At 41.2% G+C, this 26,851-nt stretch overlaps 1 protein-coding gene across 2 annotated transcripts in view; it reads right to left on the minus strand.

Moving 5' to 3' along the window:
* Positions 1-13,567: 13,567 nt before the first annotated feature.
* Positions 13,568-26,851, minus strand: part of mlip (muscular LMNA-interacting protein) — a 46,108-nt gene continuing 32,824 nt past the window's right edge. For both annotated transcript variants that reach the window (XM_082557802.1, XM_082557801.1), the window contains one exon: positions 13,568-16,720. In XM_082557802.1, the coding sequence (XP_082413928.1) occupies positions 16,499-16,720 (222 nt within the window). In that variant the 3' untranslated portion in view covers positions 13,568-16,498. The remainder of the gene's footprint in view (positions 16,721-26,851) is intronic.

A 26,851-nucleotide genomic window follows, 5' to 3' on the forward strand; every position in this document is an offset into this window, starting at 1 on the left:
AAGCTACACAGAGAAAAGTGTTTAAGTAAAGCACAGTTTCTCACATCTAATATTCAGTTAACTTTGAATTCATTTGAAATTTGGCCAGTTATCTGAAGATTTCTCTGCTGAACTCAGTCCCTTATGCCCAATTATTAGTTATTAAAGGACTACATTAAAAAAAACTGTTATTATCCATTTTAATAGACGTGGGATTCGCTTTCATTGTATTTCTGTTTAACAGTTTAAATAGCAGCGAGATCTGTGTGGACTCATAATAAGTAAAGAATAATACTTTGTACAGTATGGGCCTCGGTGCCTGGAGTAAGGCCCTACTCACGAGCTGGATCACAGGCAAGATTTAGTTTGGGATTTTTTTTTAGCTCATCTCTGACTATCTTTGAAATTGTAATTGCCACTTTTAATGATCACATGTCAGTTATTTTTATGGTTGCTGAAATAATGATCAAAACCAGTGCCCCTATTTGAAGAGCACATCCTTTCACATCAATTACCACTGACCAGTTTGCTATGGCTTTCAAAGACCATGCGCTGAACTGTCACACAGATGAGATCATAATTATTTTAATGTCACATGGCTATTGTTGCCACATTAAGGTCATACATCTCTGAAGTAAAACTCCAACCACCGCTGAACAAGCCTATTTGTTCACTCAGATATGCAATACAGGAGAGCAGAGCTGCAGTTCACTTAAATGACCAGATACCAGATTGTCTGCCTAATGCTGCCGTGCTCAGCTATAGCACTTTACCACATAATACCAACCACTGTGTTTCATCAGTTTGAGCCCGTCTCACTTTTAGACTAAAACTGACAAGTTTAATAAACGCTTTCTTTCCACCCAGGTTCTTCAAAGGTATAGAGAGCAAAAGGATCACTGATTTCAGATTCAAACTCGAACCAGCCAGAACACATCAAGATGCAATATGTTAAAATAAATACTTCAAAGTCAAACCACATACAATCAATATAAACAAGCTATGGCAAGTGAAACTAGCCAAGGTGTCACAGGGCCATCAAGTTAGATGGCCACAGGTGAGAAATTTCTGTGGGGCATTGTTTGTTGAATGAGTCTTTTGCTGTCCTGTCCAGCACATCGTGGAGATGATGTGAAGGATTGTCCAATATTTTCTGTAACTTGTCCTCTCTGACTCTTCAGTCACAGAGTCAAGCTCCACACCCACAGTGTTGCTGGCCTTGCAGGTCAGTTTATTCAGTCTGTTGGTGTCCACTGTCCTCATTGTGCTGCCCCAGCACAGTACAACATAGCAGTGTCCACTGTTCACTGGCTACCAGAGATTCAGCAATTACAAATTTGTGTCCGGTCACAGGTTCAGTCTCTCCACATTTTGAGCATGCAGCTGTGCTCTTCTTGTAAAGATAAAGAAAACCACTCTTGATCCAAATGATCCATCAAACTCTAGACTAATCTCTAGCTTGCCATTTCTGTCTAAACTTCTGGAGAAAGCTGTCTTTTAAAGCTGCAATCATTTTGAAGTTTGATTGACACTGATTGGATTTTTCAGTCTAGTTTTAAATTACAGCAAAAAGCACTGAATGTGCACTTTTAGGAGCTTCTAATAATCTTTTATGTATTGCAGATGCTGGTGACTGTGCTCTGCTTATATTCCTTAATCTCATTACTGCATTCACACATGAAAAATTGATTTCCTGTCTAGAGAAATAGATTGGTATTAGCGGCACAATGCTAAATTGATTCAAGTCATATCTGACTACAAAATCTGCTGAATGAATGTAATTTTATTCCCACCATGTCTCTTTAAAGGACTCAGGCACCTGTCTGTCTCAAAGTTAGCCCAAAAAGTTGACTATGTTCATCTGGACTTGATCAATGACCACTGATTAATGGCCATTCACAGAGAGTTGGGGAATAGCTGCAATCACAGCATTGTAAGATGATGAAAGGTATGCCCGGAGGACCATAGGGACAAGACATAGTGGGGAGACAAAGGGAGGAGACAGAAAGAGGGAAGCATGTAAACTGTTAAGGGAGATACAAGGACATGACTACCACCTGGAGAGTGAGGGAGTGAGGGTCACATAGATGAAGACAAAGACACAAAGAGAACCTAATAGACAAGAGAACAAACCAGAAATGACCAACAAATTCAGGGGCATGAAAAGTACTAAACTCAATATTAAATTGCAGAAAACTAAATCATTACAACTCAAAGAATCACAAAAACACAATAAACTCAAAGTACTGGGTCAAATGACCCAGATCCATGACACATTCCCCAGCTCTCTGTCGATGGTACTCATGGCCATTGATCAGTGGCCGCTGTTCAATGGTCATGACAATTTGCATATTAATGATCAAAAAACTGACCTCACACCCCCATTGTTCGTCAGTGGTGCTTTTTTAAGTTAAGCGTCATTCAAATACTTGAGTAAAACAAACTTGTTGCCGTGTTGTAAGATGTACTGAACTGTATAACTTGTGCCAGTCTTTAAATTATAGTTAATTTAATCCAGCTCTTCTGAATTTACAGGGGGGAAATGTGGACATCGTGCTTGTGGCAGTAATTGGATGAGAATGTGAGACACTGCAAGTTAATTACTATAAGTTGTCAATATGAATATTACAATTAAATGACACTAATATAGTACATTTTGTTTTAATTTGGGAAAAAGTTCACCAATTTCTTCCAGAAAGCCATGTCTAAGTCTAGGAATAGGATATGTTGTGGAGTAGAGGAGTAGTAGGATACATAGTAGTGGGAGATATAGAATACTTGATAAACTTAAATGTTCAATACTCAGATAATGTCACGGCTGGGGCAGCAGTCGTGTTGTAGATGAATGAGGACCCAAAATGCAAGCAAGCAACTGATGAAGAGTGTGACGTTTATTTACAAGTGGCAGTGGCAGAAACAGACAATGAAGCATGAGAAATACTAACGGGAACCTAAACTGGGAAAAACTAAATAACAAACCTGAGAACATACGAAAAGGGCTGCGGGGCAGAGACACAGAGACGGGAACAAAGCACCATGAAACACAGCGATACACGGATGAACTCAGACAAGCCGACAATGAACACAGACCGACACCCACTAAATACACACACACAAGGTAATCGGGTAATCACACACAGGAGGGGAGAATAGCTGATCCTAATACACACGCTGACTGGAGGACACAAGCTGAACACAATGACAACAGACACAGACCTTCAGAATAGAACAGGAAATCCAGAACACGAGCCTTCAAAGTAAAGCAGGAAACACACAGACTGATTTACAACAACACGGTGACACGAACAGAGCACCGAGGACAGACACAGGTAGGGCTGATAAAACACTAAACTTCAGGTTCAACCCTAAACTAATACAAAATCAGAACAAACACAAGGCACAAAAATGAACTTCAAGGAAATGCAAAACGCTGGGTCAAAATGACCCAGGACCATGACAGATAACTGTGTTTGTCAATATAACCAACTGACCCCCTGCTTTTCTTGAACTCTCCATCAATCCACATTAAGTTCATTAAGTTTTGCTCTGCTGCATTCAAATACTGGTGTTATTGAAGCAAAAAATGATGTGGCTCGGCTTTAAACATTCAGAATGAAGACTCGGGGAAGAGCTACAGGACAGAGCCGAAGCTCCTAAAAAGTTTTCCCTCCCACGGGTGCCATTCCCTCTGACAAATCTTTCATTCCTAGTGGCAACTCTTGCATCACTTTCTGATGAAAATAAGATTTTTTCAGCACTAAATGAGGTAAAAAAAAAAAAAAAAGGCATTTATTACAGCACATGCAGCACAAGAATCTTACAGTGGTTTAAAAATTCCTGTAAAATGTTTTACCAAGGAGCCGTACACTGCAGTAGCTCAATTCTTTAATTGTGCTTATGTTTTTTGCAGAGATACAGCATAATATTAGAGATTGGAGCTTTAACTTTGTGTTGCCAGTGCTGGATGGGAAAACTTCTGTCTGTCTGAATGCTGAACATTTTTCTTTATATGAATTTATAAGCAACCATGGATAGTGCTTTCATACATTCACATAGAGCAAAAAAAGCACACTCAGAATGAAAGCAATAAAAACTTTCTCCACCCACACAAAGGCAAACAAAGGCTAGTGTGTGAGGTTGGACAGACAGCTGCATCACAGTCAGTGATTTCTCCCTGTCTTTGGGAAATAAATGTTTTAATGTTTTCTAAAACAAAATGATTTATTCTTTAAAAAATGTTCTCTTCTAAACAACAAAGCATTTTTTAGGGATTTAAAAAGAAGTGTTGCTTCCTCAAAAGGTTTCTGACTCAAGGGCATCCGAGAGACCGGAATATGTCTGCTTCTTCCCTCACACTGTTTTCCAAATTCATCATCTTCTCTCAAAACGAATCAGAGGTTTCTCAGTGATAGCCTGTCGTTTCATTCATTACAAATAGCTACACCCAGAGGTGCCATTACATGTGCTTCAAGTACTTGAAACTCACGCATACAAAAACAAAACAACGTTGGTGAAGTCTGGAGAGGCCTCAGAACCATCTCAGGCCACAAACAGCAGAACTCTCTGCCTGGGAGGGATGTGAGGTGGGCAAATGAACTGAATCATTTCTTCAACAGATTTGATTCAGCCATGAGACAGTCTACAACATCGGCTGCAGACTCACCCACCCCCACTGCTGCTGTTCCACCTCTGACACTTCACACCTCCTCTATTCACCCTGCTCACTCCCCCCCACCCCCAACAACAGCATCCAATACACACTCAACACAAGGCTCCAGCCTGTCTCTCTCAACCACCCAGGTTAGGAGGGAACTGAGGAGGATTAATGGCAAGAAGGCAGCGGGCCCAGATGGCATCAGCTCGAGGGTCGTCAGGTCCTGCGCGGACCAACTGTGTGGGGTGATGGAGCACCTCTTCAACCTGAGCCTGAGGTTGGGAAGAGTCCCACAGCTCTGGAAAACCTCCTGTGTTGTACCAGTGCCAAAGACTTCACGCCCCAAGGACCTCAACAGCTACAGGCCGGTGGCTCTGACATCCCACCTGATGAAGACCCTGGAGCGGTTGGTCCTGGCTCAGCTTCGGCGCCTAACAAGCTCATCACTGGACCCACTTCAGTTTGCCTACCAGCCTGGCATTGGCGCGGATGATGCCGTCATTCACCTCCTACATCGTTCCCTCGCTCACCTGGAGACCGCTGGAAGCACTGTGAGAATCATGTTCTTTGATTTCTCCAGTGCCTTCAACACCATTCTTCCCTCGGTTCTGAAGGACAAGCTGGAGAACTCTGGAGTGGACCATCACCTCACTACCTGGATTTTGGACTACCTCACCGACCGACCACAGTATGTGAGGACTCAGGGCTGTGTGTCGGACAGGGTCGTCTGCAGTACGGGGGCCCCACAGGGAACGGTTCTGGCTCCGTTCCTCTTCACCATCTACACTGCAGACTTCTCCCACAATTCCACCCAGTGCTTCCTGCAGAAGTTCTCTGATGACTCTGCAATAGTCGGCCTCATCACTGATGGGGACGACAAGGAGTACAGAGGACTGACTCAAGACTTTGTGGACTGGTGCCAGCTGAACTACCTCCAGATCAACGCCAGTAAAACCAAGGAGCTGGTGGTAGACTTCCGCAGGCACAAGCATTCTCCACTGCAACCACTGAACATCCAAGGTATGGACATTGAGGCTGTGGACAGCTACAGGTACCTTGGTGTTCATCTGAACAACAGACTGGACTGGACTCATAACTCAGACGCCCTCTACAGGAAAGGGCAGAGCAGGCTGTACCTGCTGCGGAGACTCAGGTCGTTTGGGGTGGAGGGCCCACTCCTGAAGACCTTCTATGACTCTGTGGTGGCTTCTGCTATCTTTTATGGTGTGGTCTGCTGGGGCGGCAGCATCTCTGCTGGGGACAGGAAGAGACTGAACAGGGTGATCCGAAGGGCCAGCTCTGTTCTAGGATGCCCTCTGGACCCAGTGGAGGTGGTGAGTGACAGGAGAACGGCGGCTAAGCTGTCATCCCTGTTGGACAACGTCTCCCACCCCATGCAGCAGACTGTGACAGCACTGAGCAGCTCCTTCAGTGGGAGACTGCGGCACCCACGGTGTGGGACGGAGAGATTTCGCAGGTCTTTCCTCCCCACTGCTGTCAGACTCCATAATAAAGACTTTAACTGATCAAGCACACACATCCACACATGTGCAATAACACTAAGTGCAATAATCTTTTCTGGCATCGTTGTATTTTTACTCAGTTGTATATAGCATTCGTATTCTATTTTTATCTTATTGTATATTTTTATTCTATTTTATTCTACTGTATATAGTATATTATTTTATTCTATTCTGTACAGCTGTGTACTGTATTTATTCTTATTGTATTCTAATTTTTGCGTCATAACTTTTGCACTGTCCACTTCCTGCTGTGACAAAACAAATTTCCCACGTGTGGGACTAATAAAGGTTATCTTATCTTATCTTATACAGAACTTTGGCTCTCAAATCTGTAAGAGGTTGTTGCTTCACCTTTCCTTTTGCTAGTAACTTTCTTTGAAGCACCTCCAAGTGGTACTCCATTCCTTGTTTCTCTCACAGGGTGGAACTGAAGCCAGACAAAAGTTCACCTCCTCACTCTTGAGGCCCGACCTTATTCGATTTCACCATGATTTATCCTCTGGAGCTTCTTCATCGTCTCTGTTTCACCCTTCTCCTCAAAATGTTGATAGATTAGACCAGTAATGACACCTTCTGCAAAGCAAAACCTCTTCAAATGTCACGCATATTAAACTTTAAAATGTAATCTAATTTCATTCATATGAATCTCAGGGCACACTCATGTCAGTGCAGGTGAAATTACAATTTTCAGTTCACACTCACATGTAATTTAAAAATAAGTAAGTGTGGTATTGAATGATGGTTGTAAGAGTATGAAATGGGGAAAAAAGTAATCTGACATCAAGCCATCATATTAAATGCACTGTTGTGCAACCTGTTTGACTGCTTTGACTAAAACATTCCTTGCCCTGAAAATGCTGTGCAAAAACTTTAACTTTCTTTTTCAATATAAGTACTCCTAATTTTTTTTGTATGCAAGCTCTTTTATGTATGACAAAAAGTGTCTCTTGCTCAGGGGTTCTGATGAGGTTGGCAGCAGTGACAGATCCAGGTCTGGCATAAACTAACAGCGCAACATCAACCTTGAATTTGCAAACAAAAAGTGTTTCTGCATTTTTATGAGGCGCAACGTTGAGTTTACTGAAAATGTATTAACATTTCCTCCAGGGCAGCTAAATGTATTAGTATTAGTCTCTAGCTGCTGGTACTGGTGAGCACTACATCTATTACATTGCTCTATTTTGTGAAATAAACTGTTGGATCAATAAATCAGATTGTATTTTAAACCCTGTCCACAGGGTGTTGTGGATTATACCACAGCTAATCTGGGATGAAAGAGAATTTAAACAATTATTAAAATAATGGTTGTTAAGCAGAAGACAAGTCGTACTCTTAAATTCCGAAGCCTGAGCGTCGCCACAGACGGCAACTCAAAGTTGTTGTCTGTGCACAAAATCCCAGGTTTTGAATTATTCATTCTCCCATTTTAAAATAATTTGTGGCCACAATATGCAATTGCTTGAAACAGATTAGGCTTTCTCCCTAAAGCATTAATTGTAGTGCATCTGCTACTTTGTTGAAAAGATGTTTACAGATTTAGACTTTTCAAGGCATTAACGGATTTTTTTCCCTTCATAAAACTGTTGCCTAGCTGAAAGCATCCCCAAAGGGCTGTTTGATGGAGGAGCCCTGAAAAACTCGGAAGCAAAACAGTCTTAAAACACAAATAATAACTTTTTCAAATACAGCATGGTAACCAATGAGCCACAACCCATTTTGCCTAAAAATATGACAACCTTTCAAGCTGGATGAATTGCATATGAATACACGTTTTGAACTTACAAACAGAAGTTATTCATTTTGCAGAGACAATCATTCTATCCTTATTTATACCCATTAGTGTATTAATTTGCATTGTAAAGTTAGTCTCAAAGTCAGTGCAGTGTTGCTACCTGATCAAGATGGAGGGTCTGCATATCAAGAGGCTCAGCGTCTGCCACATGTTCCAAATCTTGTGATTACTTTGCTGCTAACATTCATTCTATTTCAAATCAGCACAGGCCTTCTCCTCGACTGCATCCTATTTTTGAAAAATGTCACGCACAAACTTTAAACGTATATAATGATTGCTGTAAAGTTTTAACTTCATATATCAAACACTTTTTAAGGCTTTCAGGCCTTTTTTTTTCTTTCCACATTGAAAACTGAGGCAGTGTTTGAAGCTAAAAGCCTGAATTTTTCTCTAGCCATTCTTACATATAAAAAAGATGTCACCCTGGACAGGTCACCAGTCTGTCACATATAGACAGGCAACCATTTGGGCAATTTAGAGTTACCAATTAACTTAACCCCACTAGCTGCATGTCTATGGACTGTGGGAGGAAGTTGGAGTACCCAAAGAGAACAGAAAGACCTCAGCCTGATGGTGGAACTGAACTCAAGGCCTTGTTACTCTGAGGTAACAGTGCTAACCACCTTACCACCATGTTGCCTTAGATAAAATATGAAGAAAAAAAAAAAGTCCAGGGGCCCGTTCTTCGTACCTCGCTAAGTGAGTTAGCTGGATTTGATTGTTGACGATTTCGCGTGATCTTGGATCGTTCGGTTCCCCGAAGCTCATCCGGGACTTGCTGTCATAGCAACAGAGCCGTAAGCGTAAACCTGCTCGGGAGCAGGTTTACTTTATGTAAACAGGATTAGATCGCGGCCACGCAGGTATGTCCGCTTCATTTATACGAAAGCAACAGCGATATTCCACCACTGTTTCACCATAAATAAATAACATCAATGTAGCTGAAGATAATGCAGCACTTGATCCTTTTATTGATGTCACACAGATACATACAGGTCATTTCCTAAAAAAGGGAAATGTACTATTAACATCCTATTACATGTATGTGATTATTTCAGATGTAATTCATATTTCAGAGTAGTAATAGTAAATTACTTCATGTAATCAAGATGAGAGACCACGGCTATAAAAGCGAAGGTGGATTTAGGAAGCCTGTCGCAGCCATGTCCTGTCCGTATACGCGAGCCACCCATTGCAGAAGGTGCAAGATTGATAAGGAGAGTCCTCAGAATTCAGCGTATATTGCGGGATAGACAGGATCCTTTAGCCCAGCGCGACAGTGTGCTCATAGAGAGATATCGATTTTCCCGTGAGGGTATTATTTACTTAACCAACTTGTTGACGAGGGGGTGCAGGACCACCACATGTCTTTTTTTGCTCTGCCCTTTTCTTGGTTGCTGTTATAAACAAACAGAGTATTCCAGGGTCTCTTTCCAAGAGACAAAAAGCAATATAAGTGATAAATATTACCATTCTGTAGAATATTCTATTTCACTTTTACTTGTTCCCATGTTCTAGTGGGTCCTGCCGTGGCTCTAATCTGAAAGAGGATATAATGTAATATAATATAATATATTTACCCTACCGCCTACTGGTGTTGGCCAGAGGGGCCGATGGCGCGATATGGCAGCCTGGCTTCTGTCAGTCTGCCCCAGGGCAGCTGTGGCTACAACCGTAGCTGCCTCCACCAGTGTGTGAATGTGAGAGTGAATGAATAGTGGCATTGTAAAGCGCTTTGGGTGCCTTGAAAAGTGCTATATAAATCCAATCTATTATTATTATTATTATTATTAAATTACTTACGAGTTTAATTTGTCAGCAACTTTCTGCCAGCCCTCTCTCCTTGCTTTTGCAGTGTTCCCTTGCGTTTTAATTAAACTCTGAAACTCCTGAAATCCCTCACTCAAGAGTTCTTGCTCTGCTGCCGAAAAATACCGAGCGCGCTCCTTCGACATTTTCGCCGACCAATCAAAGGGTTGCCGATCAATGTTTCTACTATCGATGCGTAGCCCCTGTTAAGCCACCCAGTGATCTCACATTACTTCATCCAGCTATACTAATCGTCAACAACAGGGGTGTTCGGAGAACCGGAATAGCGAGCTCAAAGTTAGCGCGATGATTTGATCTTGGATGTGTCATTTGATCTTGGATGTAGTAAGCGAGGTACGAAGAACGGACCCCAGCACTGTAAAAAGTCTATTTTTTCTAGTAAAAAAAACATTGCAAAGGACAAAAACTGAAAATTTCTGAATGGTTTATGAGCATGAATCAAACACCAGTTCGCAGATGACCACATGGTGCCAGGTTTTATCAGCAGGAACAACAAGGAGTCTTACAGGAAGGAGGTGGAACAGCTGGCTGCTTGGTGTGGAGATATGAATGACCCTTAGCACCAAGAAGACCAAGGAGCTTACTGTAGACTAACACTGGGGCAGCTCACACACTCAATTTAACCATTTTCAGAGGCAGTGAGGTGGAGTGTGTCCTTAAGCTGATTGTCTTGGGCGTCCTCAGTTGGCGCACCAACACAATCAGAAATGGTTGTACTTTCTGCAGACTTTATAGAAAAATGAGCTTTCTACCTGAAATGTCACGAACTCCTACAGAGACGTCATCCTAAGCGTCTTGACCAGTTGCAAACACGAAGCTACACTGCATGTTTGCATGTCAAATTGAATGCCAAACATTATTTTATTGTTTGACTAATCTACTTTTCAATGACAATAAATCTAATCAAACCTGGCTCTTGGTTACTCATATTTAACCAAATTTCTCAAAATCTTTATATTCCTTTTCTGCTTTTCCTGCACTGACGCACACACACTTTAATTTTGTTGTTTCTGATATTCAGCAACCTCCTGCCTTACTCCGCATCTCCTCCATGCCCTTCGAGTGGCCTCAAGTCCCTACTGCGAACTCATATTTCTCTTCTTTTGCTTTCAGCAGCCCTTCACATTTCTTAAACCTCTTATACTGACTTTGAAGACCTTTCACCGCCACCCCCTGGCCTCAAGCTTCACCCTGAGTTTTTCATCTTCTTTGGCCACGATTCTTCCCCTGTCTCACACTAAATTCAATCTCTGCAGTCTTTCCTCATAATAATTTGATTTCACATGTATGTTAAAGGGGAAGTCAAGTGTTTGTTCTGGGCATTTGGCAGACTCTTGACTTTTCCTTATCCTCTTGACCTTAAAATGTGCATTTTAAGTGCCCTGAGATATCTACTCCACACGGACCTTCTCTTGCATATATTTGTTCAGGTTTTATCGTCTGAGCTTAAATGCCTTTTTATTTTTTGAACCTACTCTTGTATTAAACTAGGTAGCATACTTGTGCAGTGGTTAGCACTGTTGACTATTGCCCCACAACAAGGTCTGGGACGACAGCAAGGTCCTGGGTTTGATTTAAGACTAGGACCTTTCTTTGTGGAGCTTCCAGGTTTTTTCTGTGCATGCATGGGTTCTCTCTGGACTATCTGGAGCTTTTTCTTCTGCTTTTTTCAAAGACATGCAAGTTAGGGTAATTAGCAGTGTTGGGTAAGTTACTTTAAAATAGTAACTTAGTTACATTACTAGTTACTTCTCTCAAAAGTAACTCAGTTAGTTCAAGTTACTCGTTACTTTCAAAGTAACTAGTTACTAGGGAAAGTAACTTTGGTTTTACTCAGAATTCTCTTGTTAATGTGTTGCTTCCATAACTTTGCCAGTCTTCTAGCTTGCTTACTTGCCACAAGTGCACTGTGCCACCTACCAATAGCAAGGAAAAGATAATGTGCATATTTCCACGAGAGAAATCCCACGCCTGGACCGTCATTGACTGCTGCCATGATTCTAGCCTACGTCACAGCGTCATGTGCGCCTTTTACATCCAACACAAAAACTGCAGTCGTGGTGCTTTCGATTGTACTCAGAACTCTGAAATTCTGCCTTCTGAATAGGAAGATGTAGGTAACACCAGACTGCAGATGAGCTGCATACAGGGCTGGACTGGGACAGAAAATTGGCCCGGGTATTTTGACTAGAGACTGGTCCACCATTATAGGAAAAATCATAAAGCCTTTGAATGAAAATAAACGCTGTTGTGACAGTGATGTACACTGTTTTGATGGTATATATGCATCAATCTATCAATCGTTTGTTGTAAGATTCAGATAATTATTTTTTAAAAAGCTAGACATTTTAAATGAGAATAAGAAAGAAAAGTATTTCTTTGTGCCCCCCTCTCCCTGTTAATGCCCTACATGCCCCCCTGGCAACACTTTGCTAGACCCGCCCCTGCACAGTTACCAGCTGTCAGCTACCTAAAAAAGGATCCTGGTGTTATTTGTCTCTCAGAAACAGTTCATAACTTCCCTTCAACTCATTCATGTCACCTAAAAGGTAAACCTGTTTCTTCATCACAGCTCTGACGATCCAGTAAGGACATCTCCTGGTTTCATCTTCATGTTTCCCTCTCACCAGATAACCAAACCATATCATGACCAGCAGCTTTTTTGCAGCTGTGGCTCCAGAAAACATCAGCTGATACTAGAAATTAATATTAAATAAATTCTAACAACAGCTGATCAAGCTTAAACGTGCTGCTGTTGTTTAGCGCGACATCCCCTGGTTTCCTCTTTCGGCGCAAAGTGAGCGATAAACAAACAAGAGAGCCGATCAGCTGATCATTGATCAGTTTTCATGATTGAAGTAGAAACAGGAGAGGGAGGGAGAGAATGAAAGAAGAAGAGGCAGCTGTGCAGCAAAGACAGAATAACTCCAGCTTTGTGTCTTTTTCATTGTAGCTGAATTACGGGACAAACTGTTCCTTTTCACCTCAATAATAAGAAACGCGTAATATTTTCTCTGAATACCAGACAGGACGGTTGGCAACTCTAATAACTTATGAACAAAATAAAGTTCAACATCAGTAACATAGCACCACCCAGCTGTATAGAAACTCCGTCATGCTAGCACACAGTATGGAAAAAGTCAGAATAACGAAAATAAACTCCACCTAAACTCGGTTTATATCTGACCCAGAGAGACTGCAGGTCATAACTTCTTACCTGAAGTTCAGTTCACACTTGGACCGGCGGCCGCCTCGGGTCTCTTTTCCTTCTGCGTCCCCTTTCCTTCATCCACCTGCTGGCCTCCACCACTTGCTAATGTTACTGAATCTGTGGAGGCTCCGCGATAGCCACCACACGAAGTAACGAGCCTATCTAAATCCCAGTAACGACTAACGCGTTCCTGATTTTGGCATAATAACTAGTTACCGTGCTCGTTACCACAATAATAACGTAGTTACTGTAACGCGTTACTTAATAACGCGTTAGTCCCAACACTGGTAATTAGTAATTAATTATTAATTAGTTATAACTTGTGAGCATGACAGATTGTCTGACTCTCTATGTCTGCCCTGTGACAGACTCACTAGCTGTCCAGGGTGTACCCCAGCTTTTGCCCTATGACAGCTGAGATAGGCTCCAGCCCCACAATGATCCTGAATTGGATCACTATATTTAACCTAACATTGTCACGAATCGCTGTGTGGCAGGCAGGAGATGAGGACTCAAAAGGCAGGACTCCGACACAAGGGATGAACTCAAAACCACAGCTTTAATTGCTGGCACAGGAAAAACGAGTATACAAAGCAAACTAACCTAAACTGGAAAAATAACAAACTAACCATACAGGGAGATCCACACAGCAAGAGGGACAACACAACACTGACTCATAGAAACACAGTGTTTAAATACACTGGGAAGTAACGAGGGGAATGGGACACAGAAGGAGGGCACAGCTGGGAGAAATCAGAACTGACGAGACAAGGAAGCAAAGCAGGACACATTCACATAAGACACGGACCTTCAAAGTAAAACAGGAAGTATAACACAGAGACGCGAACTTGACACGGTGGAGACAGCAACTAAGAAACACAGAGACATAAACCATAAAGCTGAAGACTCTAAGAACCAAAATACACAGAGAGAAATACTAAGCATGGAACACAAGGGAGTAACAAAAGACCAACCATGAGAATTCACAATACAGAGTGACAGAAAACAAGAAACTCAAACATGCAAAGACACAGATGTACACAGAACATAGGGGGCACAGAGAAACACGAAGGGCAAGGGATCAAAACTAGAAACCATAGAATAAATCACACGAGTACAAAATACAAGAATCACAAAGAACTAAAAACGCTGGGTCAGGAGACCCAGGATCCTGACAAACATGATCTTTACACTACAGTCACACAGTCTCTCTGATCTATCCAGCATCCATCTGGTCTTAGTCTGCAAATGCTAATTTCAAAATAAAATGTGTTTTTGTCAAACTAAGCTAATAACGAAAACCCTGTTGTTCATGTTTTAAGTGTGGCAGACAGACACATTATTGTGCACTGCAAACAGAAATGTAAAATAACAAAATGGCATTTATTTAACTGGGTGCTCCTGTTATGGTTTTAGGACTGGGGTGGAGTTTGTTTTCTTTCTGTTCTTTTTCTTCCTCTCTTTTGTTAATTGGAGTCGTTGGTCTGTGTTCAATCTATCGATGGAGCCTTTCCTGCTGAGCCGTCCTCCTTATAACTTTCCACAATGAAGCAATTAAGCAGCAGGTATATCAAGGTTGTGTGGCTTTAAGACTCTTTAGACTGCTCATATCATTATAGTAACTTTTAGGTTTGTTTTGTTTGAAATTGCTTTTGGAAAAACTATTAAGCTAACTTGTTGCCTCTACTCACCTCGCAGACTCTTGCCAGAGAATCCTGGGCAAGCTCAGCTGACCACACAGCTCTCTTGCTTCTGCGATCCTCTCTGGCCTCAAAATCTCAGTAAGAAGTCTCTCAGCCCCCAAACTGCCTGCTTCTATCCACCTGAAAATCTTAGAACTATGTCTGCCAACCCAGTGCTCCTTCCCCACTCAGCCTCCACAGTGCAAAAACGTCAGATCACTCAACTCCAGTTCCAATTACGCTTATCTCACCTTCTGGAATAGACAATAACCTATCCTCTTCCCTAACACCCATGTGAACTTGCCTGAACTGAAGTTTCTTTCTCACCTTCATCCTCAATCATTCTATAAATGTCTCCATAAGTACTGTCGCTCGAGTCTGCTCTTTCGGTCCAGTCAGAGTCACATGATGACAGCTCATTTTCCATCCAAAGGCATGTTATGTTAACTGGTGATTCTAAATTGGCAGCAGATGAGAGATGGAGCGATGAATGACATGCCGAAAACAGCCCTGAGCTATTCAAGGTTCAAGATGTTTATATAGAGTAGATAACATTTGATTGTGTGTTTATATGTTTGCTTGGATCCATAAAAAGACTTACACTTTGGAAATGAAACTCTTCCTTCTTTCTCTCTTAAAGCTCCTAGCCCATGTCCTTGTTATTGATGATGGTGGTGGTTGTGGTGTTGTTGTTAACCAGAGTTTCACATCATTAGCCATTAGTCATTTTCATAGAAAGTCTCACATGACCAAAGCATAGAGAAATTAAACACACATCAAAATAGAGAGCTTCTTTATTAAATGTAACAATTTTTCATAAACGAATTAGAAATTATAAAATATTTTCTTCCGGTGAGTTACATAATTTGCATTAATTTAATGCAGGCCGTTGGTAAATTGAACAGCTGCAAAACAGCAATTGACTATTCGCTAATCTAGGCACTGCTGATCAGTCAAGCTCTTGATTATTTGACGGATTCAGGTGACGTTTCGATAAACTTCATTCTCTACAGTTAAAGAGTTTAACGGATGATGTAAGTAACAAAAAAACCTGCAACTGTCACATATTTCACAACTGTAATCCAGGATGCTACAAGATCCAACTTTAGGGTAAATCTTAGCAGCTCTGTGAGCTTTTAACTAGATTTAAGGATGTCTCCTGTAGTCAGTACGTTATGACATAGCACTGCACTCCTATCAACATGCTGAATAAAATATGAGCAATAGGATGTTTGCATGTTATTTACCGAGTCAACCATGACACACCACCCTTCCCTATCATACTTACAAGATTGGTTATACTGTAGCTCAGTGGTGCAATACAACAACAAAGTGTCTGCATTATTTGCATGATTTATTTTTTTTTTATATTTAAGTTTAGCTTTCTATTAAAATTTGGTTAAAATACTTTGGTTAGAGCTAGGAGCATGTAGCTTAATTACATGAGTAATCAGGTCACAATTTTTCTCCACTATGTCTGAAATTAAAGGCGTTTTGTTTGGTGGTTAATCTGCAAGCACTTAATTATCAGCTGCACACGTGCTGTGGAAAGAACGAGCAGCAAAGGGTCAATTGCACACAGATTTAAGGTCTCTGTAAGGAATACTAAACCAGCGTTATTTACTGTAAACAATCATATGGAGATGTAATTTTTTTTATCATTCTTGAAAGGTAAAATAAAGATTGCTCCTGAAAATGAGACCTTGTGTCTCAATGAGATTTACCTGTATAGATAAAGATGAAATACAATTTTTCATCCTTTAGATGTGATGTTTTTTATATGCCGAGTGAGGCTTATCAGAAATTCAATAAGAGTTATTCACTGTTTTAAATATGACCTTCAAAACCTTCCATATGCCTCTCGGTGGAGCTGAAACTTGCTGAAGCACCTTTCCCGTGGCGACTGAGCTGCTCGTCGGGCTCTTTAATGTGCAGATCACATAGTGAGAATGGACTTCTTCTTTCAGCCTTCCTCTCCTCTCTCAACATTTTGCCCTTTGTACCTGCGTGTGAATCTTTCCCCACCTCGTCGGGATGTTTGTTTTCCACCTGAAATAGATGAGAATACAATGTTTTTCATTTTAATGTCCTGAATGGCCGACATAAGCAATTACAGGCTTTGCAATTTTCTGCACTTTTTAGTTGTCAGTTTCAATTTAGACTTTCCCCCCTTGAGCCCAATTTCATCCCACTGTGAAGCTGCTTGATACTTCACTTGGGTTTTGTTCCTGCATTAATATTCATTGTGTGATTCATTCTAACTGACAGAGATCTCCCTGTACTGAATGTTGATTCCTGGTCAGATGCTCCGGTATATTGTCTGTAGTTCTACAAAAATAAATAATTTATATTGAATCACCTGAGCTAATTTACATGCCAAAATATGACACATTTGGAAATGTTTGAACATTGTATTATTGGTGTTTGAGCTGATGTATTATTACAATTTCCTGTTTTGTCAACAAATATGTCTCTCAAAAAGAAGATTGTACACTATTGAGGGATGAGAGTGCACCTATTGTCCCTTCATATTCTGCTATTTATAATTACCGGTGTCATGCCGTGTGCACAGTTTCAAAACATGAGGTCGGTGGATTTAGGCAAAAACGTCCTACTGTTCTAAACTGTCTGTTTCAGACTTGTCACAGCTCAGGCGATGGATATGTAAGCCCCACCCATATTGCTCCATAAACCTTTCGTTTGCAAATTTTAGAGAGACTGGCTTTAAAGAATAACAAGAACAGCTTGTTTCAAATGGAGAATGAACTGATCCCTACTTTAAAACAAGTCAACATCACTCAAAGAAACCTAGTATCATATCTACTATAATGAAGTCTGATGTCATGCTATAATGATATATGTATCTTTGTACGTTCCCTATTTGCTCCTAGACAAGTGGACTAATCTTGATAAACAGGAACATTGCTCAGGGCATGTGAGTGATAATATCAATATCATATACAAATATTTTATGCAAATTCAAACAATTTATATAAAAACAGAGGTTTGACCGTTTCCGTGTCTGCAGCTTTAAGATATGTGCTAACTCAATGCCACAATCTTCTCAGGAGCGGATATCTCAGCAAATCCCTCCCAAGGTTCAACGCTCAGAGAAACTGCAAAAAACCCAAGAGCTACATCTCGGACTCCTGCAGGCCACTGTCATCATGTTCGGTTTTCAAGTTCATGAAGGTACAAGAAGAAGATTGAAGATCGTATCAACTGACAAGGATGGTAGGTCATGCATCAAGGTGTTGCAATACTTCTACCCGAATGAAATGCAGTGGCGGGACCTTAAGAGACCTGTGCATAAATGAATCCCAGCAAATTACATAAAGACCTTTGAAGGTCTACTGTATATGCACATCACTTGTGCTTCTGCTAACATTTTTGTGGTGACAGAACTATTTAAAAATCTATTGATTGCCATCTTCAAGAGAATCTCCAACATTTGGAAATCCTCTGATTGACTGAGAAGCTGCATGAAAAAATCAATAAAAAGTTATTTTTTGCTCTGTATTTGGTGCAGAGCCTCAGTCACGCTGTGCATAGAGGCTGGATGCAGGGGGAAATAGTCAGCCAGTATCTATACCATCAAAGGTGATTCTCAGTTGGAAGTTTTCATAAATACATGTTGTAACTTGTGTTTTTGGAAATATGCAAAAAAAAAAAAAAAAACCCTTGAATAATAGGACAGCAATTTCAAAGCAGTTTTTGTGTTAAAGGTGATTTTGATCAAAAGAACTGCCTTTACTCAGTGCTGTATCTCTGGTTTACAAAAACAAGAATCTAAATGAGACAAATTTGGAGCTGTTGAAAGATTTACCTCTTCCCTATTGACTAGCTACCACCCACTGCTTCTTCTCTCCAGTGCAGTCTGACTAGTTCTTTTTTCTGCTAAAAGGACAGACATTAAATCAATGTCTATTTTCTTACCCTTTCTTTAAAAAAAAAAAAAAAAAATAGCAACACTTTCTATAAAGTTCACTCCTGGGTAGCTGACGTATTATGATGTGTGATCACATAAATCCATACCTATGGAGAAATATCTATCAAAAAAAAATTTTTTCAGAGTACCTGTAAAAATCAATGTTTGTTTTATATGACATATAAAGTAATTGTTTCCATGCTTATCAGAGATATTGTTTGCTTGATTAATCTTTAAGTTTATTAAAACATTTCTTTTCTATATGGGCACATATTATATGCATACTGAAAAACCAACATCATTATCCTCAATAAACGCAATCTAAAAAGATTTGTAGCTTTGTAAGTTTTGTGTCTGAATTTTCAGGAAAGAGACTGTTTGGTGTCAGAGATGTAAAATTCACTGAAAGTCAGTCTAATTGTTCAATACCGAGTGTTGAATTTTATGTTGTCTCATTACAGGAAAAACATCATTTTTTCATCATTTTTCATGCAGGATCATTACACTGTCAAACATGATGAACAACAGAAAAATGCCAGGACTACCAACCATGCATTCAAAAATTCTGCTTCATATCCGAAAATATGTGTAAGTTTTCCTTTTTATCGACAACATTCACACGTATTTATATATTCCTTAACAAGCGTAAGCATCACTGCTTTAACATAACATAGCAATTAACCCTGTGCTACAGGAATTTAAATGATGTGATTTGGGGCATTTTTAAACTTTTGATATTTTAAATATTTCAAGTTTCATGAAAATTTGAAATACAGATCGATTTAAAATGTATAAACAGCCTATCTGATATTAATAATGTTTCAGAGGTCAGAGAAAGTGTGGTTTTTTGGGGTTTTTTTAGCTTTTACCACATTTGTTTTTGCATTTGAATTTATTTATTTAAAAGGGACAGTGCAGTTTAACATAGTTTGGCCTTACAGTCTGTCTTACCTTAAGTTACAGCTGCCTTCACTGCTATAGTATATACCAGAAACACCTCCGTAACTAACATCTATAATATCCCTATTAATTCATGGCAAACTAGTGCATTTAAAGTGGTAGTAGTAGACTTTGTGTGGGATCCGCACATGTGTTTCCCTAGACTCTCTGAAACGGCAACTCAGGAGTCTTTATAGTTCCCCACCTCCCACGCACTCTTTTCTTTCAATCTCAGCTACTTTGCATTTAGCTTGAAGTCAGTTTGTGAGGATTTTAGGTTCTCTGACCATGTGTTTTTGAGTTTTGGTGGTTTGGATTTATTTTTGAGTTTGTGAAAACAATTGATATTCTAGTTTTGGTGGTGTTTAGTCTTTTGAGTTTAATGTTATTTTCTTATTGCTTCTAAGTTTTGTTTGTTGTGGGTTTATTTTTTTATATACCTTGGTTCTTCATCCTCTCCTGTGTCTCATCTCTGTGCAGTCAGCCTTTGTCTCTGTGTTTGTTTACCTTTGGTTTATGTCTACTTATAGGTTCAAATCAAGTTCGTAGTCTGTAGTCTTTGTTTATACTCTGGTTCTTCTTCTTGGCCTTGTAATATTTAGTTGGCGTCGTTAGTGATCCTATTGTTACCTCAGTCTTGTCATAATGTCTATCTGTTCTCTCTGTTCTGTATCCGTGTTTATTTTCTGCCCATGTAAATGTGGCGTGTCTTAGTTGAAGCTTCAGTATTACTTATACTTTGTGCTAGTCTCTCTTGTCTCGTGTGCATTGTGTTAAATTTACTTCCCTAGTCTACTTATTTCTGATTTGCTCCCACTGTCTTTCCCACCCATTATGCTGTCTTAGCCTAGTCGTGTCATACTGTTCGCCCAATCTTTGTTCCCGGTATTAATTTTCCTTTATATCTGTGTTCTCACTTTCACAGATTGATATAGACCTTCAATAAATGATTGTTTTAAGTTTCAAGCCTGCCTTTGACTCTGCATTGGTGTGCTTGCTCTTTCTTAGCCCGACACAGTTAGCTCAATGGCTGGATTCTAATTAATTTATTTTTAGATTATTTAGTTACATCGTGGGTGCATGCAGGAGCAAATGTAATATACTCGCCATGTAACAAGCGCATGCAACACTTTATTCTATAGAGTCCAAGAGGGCTAACTTAGAATCACCAATTTATCTAACATGCATGCCTTTATACTGTGGGAGGAAGACAGAAACCCAAGCAGGCACAGGCAAATGTTGCACATAAAGACCATTGCTGGGAACTGTCTTGCTGTGACTTGACACTGCTGACCTCTCCATCACTGTGCTGCTCGATTTCAGATCTCACATCTGTGGGAAGGTACTCTCAGACATCTGTATAATTCATTTCATGAAGTGCACTACTGTATCTATCATCACTCAGAGTTTTTGGCTTTTACTATTTCACTGTTTTGTGAGCCTTCAAAGACCCAGCAGGTTCCTGTCTGTGTGGCAACCTAAGGAATGTGTTGGGAGCACAGACAATTCTTATGACGTTCTGAAGGTCTCCCTCAAACTCTGTCACTACTAAAACCACAATTTTCCTTTACTTCACCCACACTGCACTGGTGGATCTAAAATCTAATCTGAAAAGATCAGGTTAGTCAAATTTGACCCAAACAGTTTAGAAGGTTTAAACATTTATGAGGTGCTGCCAACTCGTGGCGGTTGGTAACGCCAAATCAGAATTACTTAACCTTTTCCAGACTTTATGTTCAGATCAGAGTAAGGGTAACAAGGGTTCCTGGACCTCCACAGGGTTAATGTTCCGCAAGATGTTGCTGTTTAGTATTTCTCAGAGGAACCCGCACAGACCAACCAAGGGCATCATAAAAGGTAGATTAAGAAACTGGTGTGTTACACCCCGGCCTAGGCAACCGGGGTGCAACGCAGGAAAATAAAAATAAGGAAAATAAAACCACGAAGGCCCTCCACCAAAATCCCAAAACGAAAATATCCCATGACGAAAGTATTTACAACAGACTATTTATTTACAACAAAAACACCAAACTATTTACAACACGGGGGAGATCGCGACCATGACCAACTGACACACAGGGCTTAAATACATAGAAGGAGCAATCAGGGAATGGACCACAGGAGGGAAACACAGCTGGGGCAAATTAGAACTGACGAGACAGGGAAAATGTAAACTGAACACACTAAGATAACACAGACTTTCAAAGTAAAGCAGGAAATACATAACAGTCACGCAAAAACAAAACACTGACACACCGAAACGTAACATTTCCCCCTACCCAAAAATCAAACATGTAACCCCAAGTGAAATGTTTGATCAAAACCGGATGAAGGCTGGTGGAGGCTGGAGCGGTCCCACGGACCCTCCAGCGAAGACGGATGAAGTCTGGAGCGGTCCCACGGACCCTCCAGCGAAGGCAGACGAAGGCTGGAGCGGTGCCTCGGACCCTCCAGCGAAGACAAACGAAGACTGAAGCGGTGCCTCGGACCCTCCAGCAAAGGCAGACGAAGGCCGGAGCGGTGCCTCGGACCCTCCAGCGAAGACAAACGAAGACTGAAGCGGTGCCTCGGACCCTCCAGTAAAGGCAGACGAAGGCCGGAGCGGTGCCTCGGACCCTCCAGCGAAGGCGGACGAAGGCTGAAGCGGTCCCTCCAACGGACCCTCCAGCGAAGACGGACGAAGGCTGATGAAGGCTGGAGCGGTCCCACTGACCCTCCAGCAGACGACGAAGGCTGGAGCGGTGCCTCGGACCCTCCAGCGAAGACAAACGAAGACTGAAGCGGTGCCTCGGACCCTCCAGCAAAGGCAGACGAAGGCTGAAGCGGTCCCTCCAACGGACCCTCCAGCGAAGACGGACGAAGGCTGATGAAGGCTGGAGCGGTCCCACGGACCCTCCAGCAGACGACGAAGGCTGGGGCGGTCCCTCGGACCCCCCAGCGAAGGCAAACGAAGACTGAAGCGGTCCCACGGACCCTCCAGCGGAGGCAGATGAAACCGAGGGAGGCTGGAGCGGTCCCCCTGACCCTCCAGCAGACGACGAAGGCTGGAGTGGTCCCACGGACCCTCCAGCGAAGGCGGATGAAGGCTGGAGCGGTCCCCGGGCCCTCCAGCGAAGACAGACGGAGGCTGAAGTGGACCTCCCTCGGACCCTCCAGCAACGGCGGACGGCCGAAGCGGCCCTCGGACCCTCCAGCGAAGACAGACGGCCGAAGCAGTCCCTCCCTCGGACCCCCCAGCGATTGGACGAGCCCCCATTTGTTACACCCCGGCCTAGGCAACCGGGGTGCAACGCAGGAAAATAAAAATAAGGAAAATAAAACCACGAAGGCCCTCCACCAAAATCCCAAAACGAAAATATCCCATGACGAAAGTATTTACAACAGACTATTTATTTACAACAAAAACACCAAACTATTTACAACACGGGGGAGATCGCGACCATGACCAACTGACACACAGGGCTTAAATACATAGAAGGAGCAATCAGGGAATGGACCACAGGAGGGAAACACAGCTGGGGCAAATTAGAACTGACGAGACAGGGAAAATGTAAACTGAACACACTAAGATAACACAGACTTTCAAAGTAAAGCAGGAAATACATAACAGTCACGCAAAAACAAAACACTGACACACACAGGTGTCAGATGGAATCATCTTGATCAAACACAGCACAGTGATCTGTTTCAAATCTTCTGTTGTGTTTTGACATAGGGAGTCACATCTCCTCTGCCAGGGCGGTTAAAGCAAACACATTTGATACATCTGTGTTTAAACTCACAGCACCTGACTGTCTTCATCTCTGTTTTTATACCAATTTGAAGGAGACCTGTCCTGAACTGCATTGTGTTTACTTAATGTTTAACTAATGCACTTTGTGCATTAAGGTCTAATGTCAACGTTAAATGTGTTCCCTTATAAAAGCTGTACTTTTTGTTTGTTGTATGTTACATGTATAATTACCAGCTACCAGTCTTTGTAACTGCATTGCACTGCTGCATCTCTTGATGTACATTGTGTACACGTATATTTATACACTCACCAACAACACAGCTCTATAGCGTCACCTTTAATGATATCAAATAAAAATAGTCTGACAGGACACTTTTACCTTTAAGCACGTCAATACTTGTGAGTGAGGATAGGATTGGAGTTAAACTGCTTGCTTTTAACCAGACAATGAGATTTAGTAGGGATGTTAACACTTATTCAGTTGTTGACACAATTTTTATTTTTTTCAACAACATCATTACAACATCACAATGACACCATGACAGGTTGATGTCATCATATTGTAATAACAACAGGCCGACATCAGCATGTTGTGATAACAACATCGTGAAGCATTAAAGTTTTAGTATAGCCCTTGCTCTTTGGGGTAAGTGCTATTGTTTGTTTAAAACACATTGTTTTAGGCACACTATGAATTGTCACTGAAACATAACTACACTCATCTTTCTTTTTTAGAAATGTTTGACAATGCTTGTTGTTTTGCAGTATTCTTTCTTTTTTTTGTTCAGTTTCCTCAGTCTGTTTTTTGTTTTTTAAATACAGTATAAGCACATAAGTATCTGTCAAGGAGCTAATCTGAAATCTTTTTGCCTCTCAAATTGAACAACTGACTTTTGGCCGTCGTATTTGGTTTTCTTCTGTCAGTCAAATACTCACTCTTTAAACAGTTCTTCTTGGCAAATGCAACACTCACATCTTTTGTACTTTCATTCTGACATTATGATGATGGTGATCTAAGGCTGTGGCTGCGATTGTAATATTAGATTTGCTTTGATGTGGTGGGTTTACAGAAAACCAAACAGACATAATGTCGTACAGAATTTGGTTGTATTTTTGCATTTGGCATTTAAAATCTGCCCCAGTTAAATCAAAGCAGGATAAAATTTCCTAGGGAGCGCTGTGAAGCAATTCCACATGAAGCTGGTTTGATGCATATAACTCAGATATGAAATATACATATACAGTGACGTCAATTGAGATTTGACAAGTTGACACAATTAGGATTAAGAAAGAAAGCAGACAGGCAAAGAAGCGGGAATTGTGAAAGGACACCGGCAAATCAGTAAAGAGAATAATGAGCATCATGCAGAGAGGTTGTAATATTAGCAGCGATTAATCATCTCCTGGCTCTCAACATTTAAATTTTCTTATGCACCTTTTTTCTGACTTGTGCTGTGTTTGAAACTCTTTGAGGAAGCTACTAAAATTACAAATGATGTACGTTTTAAGATTTCTGTTCTGGGTGCCTCGCTCTTGAGGTCTATTAACTGGAAAGTCAGTGGTTCAATCCCTGATGCATCCAGCCTCCAAGTATTTGTCTGTATCTTCAAAATTAGGTAATTTAGTTGTCATTCTCCAGCCCTGCAGTGGCTGGCGTCCTGTCCAGGGTGTACCCTGCCTCTTGCTCTGTCACAGCTGGGACAGGCTTCAGCCCCTCTGCAATCCTGAATTGGATAAGTGGAAAAGGATGGATGGAATCCAAAGCAAGAGAAGTTACATAATCATCAACATTCACAGGGTGTGACATTTATTAGTGGAGCCAAAAACATGTGAAATTTTTGAACAGCAGTAATTTATTTTGTGTATCTGACTATCTGAATAATTTTACATGTGAAGGCTAAACAGATGGCTGCAGCGAAGGAGGTCACTCTTTTTAATTACCAGATATGTTCCCAACTTACTTACTTCAAAGTTTGTTTGTTGAATGCCTTAAAGCAAATAGAACCCCCCCCCCCCCCCAAAAAAAAGGTTTTCCCCTGCTGTTACATAAACTTCTGCAGCCTGATGTAAAAATATGTTTTCTACATGCATACTTCATATTATGCAAGTAAGGTGAGACTGAATTTAAGTTTTTAAGTTTGCAAAAACACCTACTCTGTACCAGCTTTGCAGTTATGTGAAGAACAAAGTTTTTAAAGGACTCTATGAAGTCCTGTGAAAGACTAAGGACTTGCACTTTCACCATAGGAATTGAGAAGGTAAGTAGCAGCCAGGTGCTGCTAATCAGATTAATCTGATTGACTGATCATTAGCAAGTGTGAGCACTTCTATAAAAGCAGAGATTCTGTCAGTTTTCTGATCTGAAGTATTCAGGTGTGTTAACACAGTACCACAGTGTTCCCAGGAGTGGACCTTCCAACAAACTCATATAAAGTTCAGACCTGCTCAAAGAAATTGCAAAAAACTTAAGAGCTATAATTTAGGCAATGCAGGTCTCCGTTAGCATGTTAAACATTGAAGCTCTTGACAGTACAGTTAGAAGACTGAATAGTAGAGCTGGGCGATAGAACGATAACGATATGTATCGCGATATAACTTTTTCTCGATAGAAAAATTAAACTATCGCGATAGACCTCGCCGCTCTTGTCCTCTTAAAAAAAAAAAAAAAAGAACAGCCAATCCAAATTAAGTAGCGCAGAGCCGAACCAATCACAGCCGCAGCGTCAGGTCACGTGACTTGTTACGTACAGCACAAGTGCCAAGCCGCACATGTGTATTTGTTTGGGAAGCAGCCCGCCACCGTACTGCCCGGGTAATGGAGGAAATGAGTGTGCCGACTAGAAAAATCAACCGAGCGTGACCGAAGAGAAAACAGATGATGGTTCCAATGCCGGAGAGATTGTCGAACGGAAGAGCCAAAGAAGTTCCGTAGTGTGAAGGTATTTCGGCTATTTCAAGTCTGACAAAAAACAGAGTAGCGTGCACTGTAAATTGTGCCGAAAGCAAGTCTGGAAATACAATAAACTGGTGCATGCGCTACGTCCACACGTACCCGGGTATTTTTGAAAACGCAGATTTTTCTATGCGTTTGCGCCTTTCGTCCACAAGTAAACGGCGTTTTTGGTCACTGAAAACGAAGATTTTTAAAAACTCCGTTTTTGCATTTACGTGTGGACTAGAAAAACGGAGAAAATGCAGCGTCAAAGATGTGCGCATTTTTTGACGTCACACTGTGCGCCACGTTATTGTTTCGGTGAAATGAATTTCTACAATACTGTTATTGTCAATTCTACTCTCTGCAGTGTTTAAATGCTTACATATACACACAGTTACTGTCCCTCCACACATACGACTCGGTTCTGCTTCTATGCCCCAGCTTTCTAGACTTCTGATTGGCCAACATTTCTGCACGGTTAGGAATCTAGCGCCACCTGCTGCTTTGGCATGTTCATAGCAGCGTTTTCCTTCATTTCTCCCTTTATGTGTGGACGGGATTATTTTTTTAAAACGAAAACGGAAAATCTCCGTTTTCAAAAATACCCGTGTACGTGTGGACGTAGCCTCAGTCTCTGACTGGAAG

Source organism: Aulonocara stuartgranti, assembly GCF_965226115.1.
Source record: "Aulonocara stuartgranti genome assembly, chromosome: 13".
Lineage (NCBI taxonomy): Eukaryota > Metazoa > Chordata > Actinopteri > Cichliformes > Cichlidae > Aulonocara > Aulonocara stuartgranti.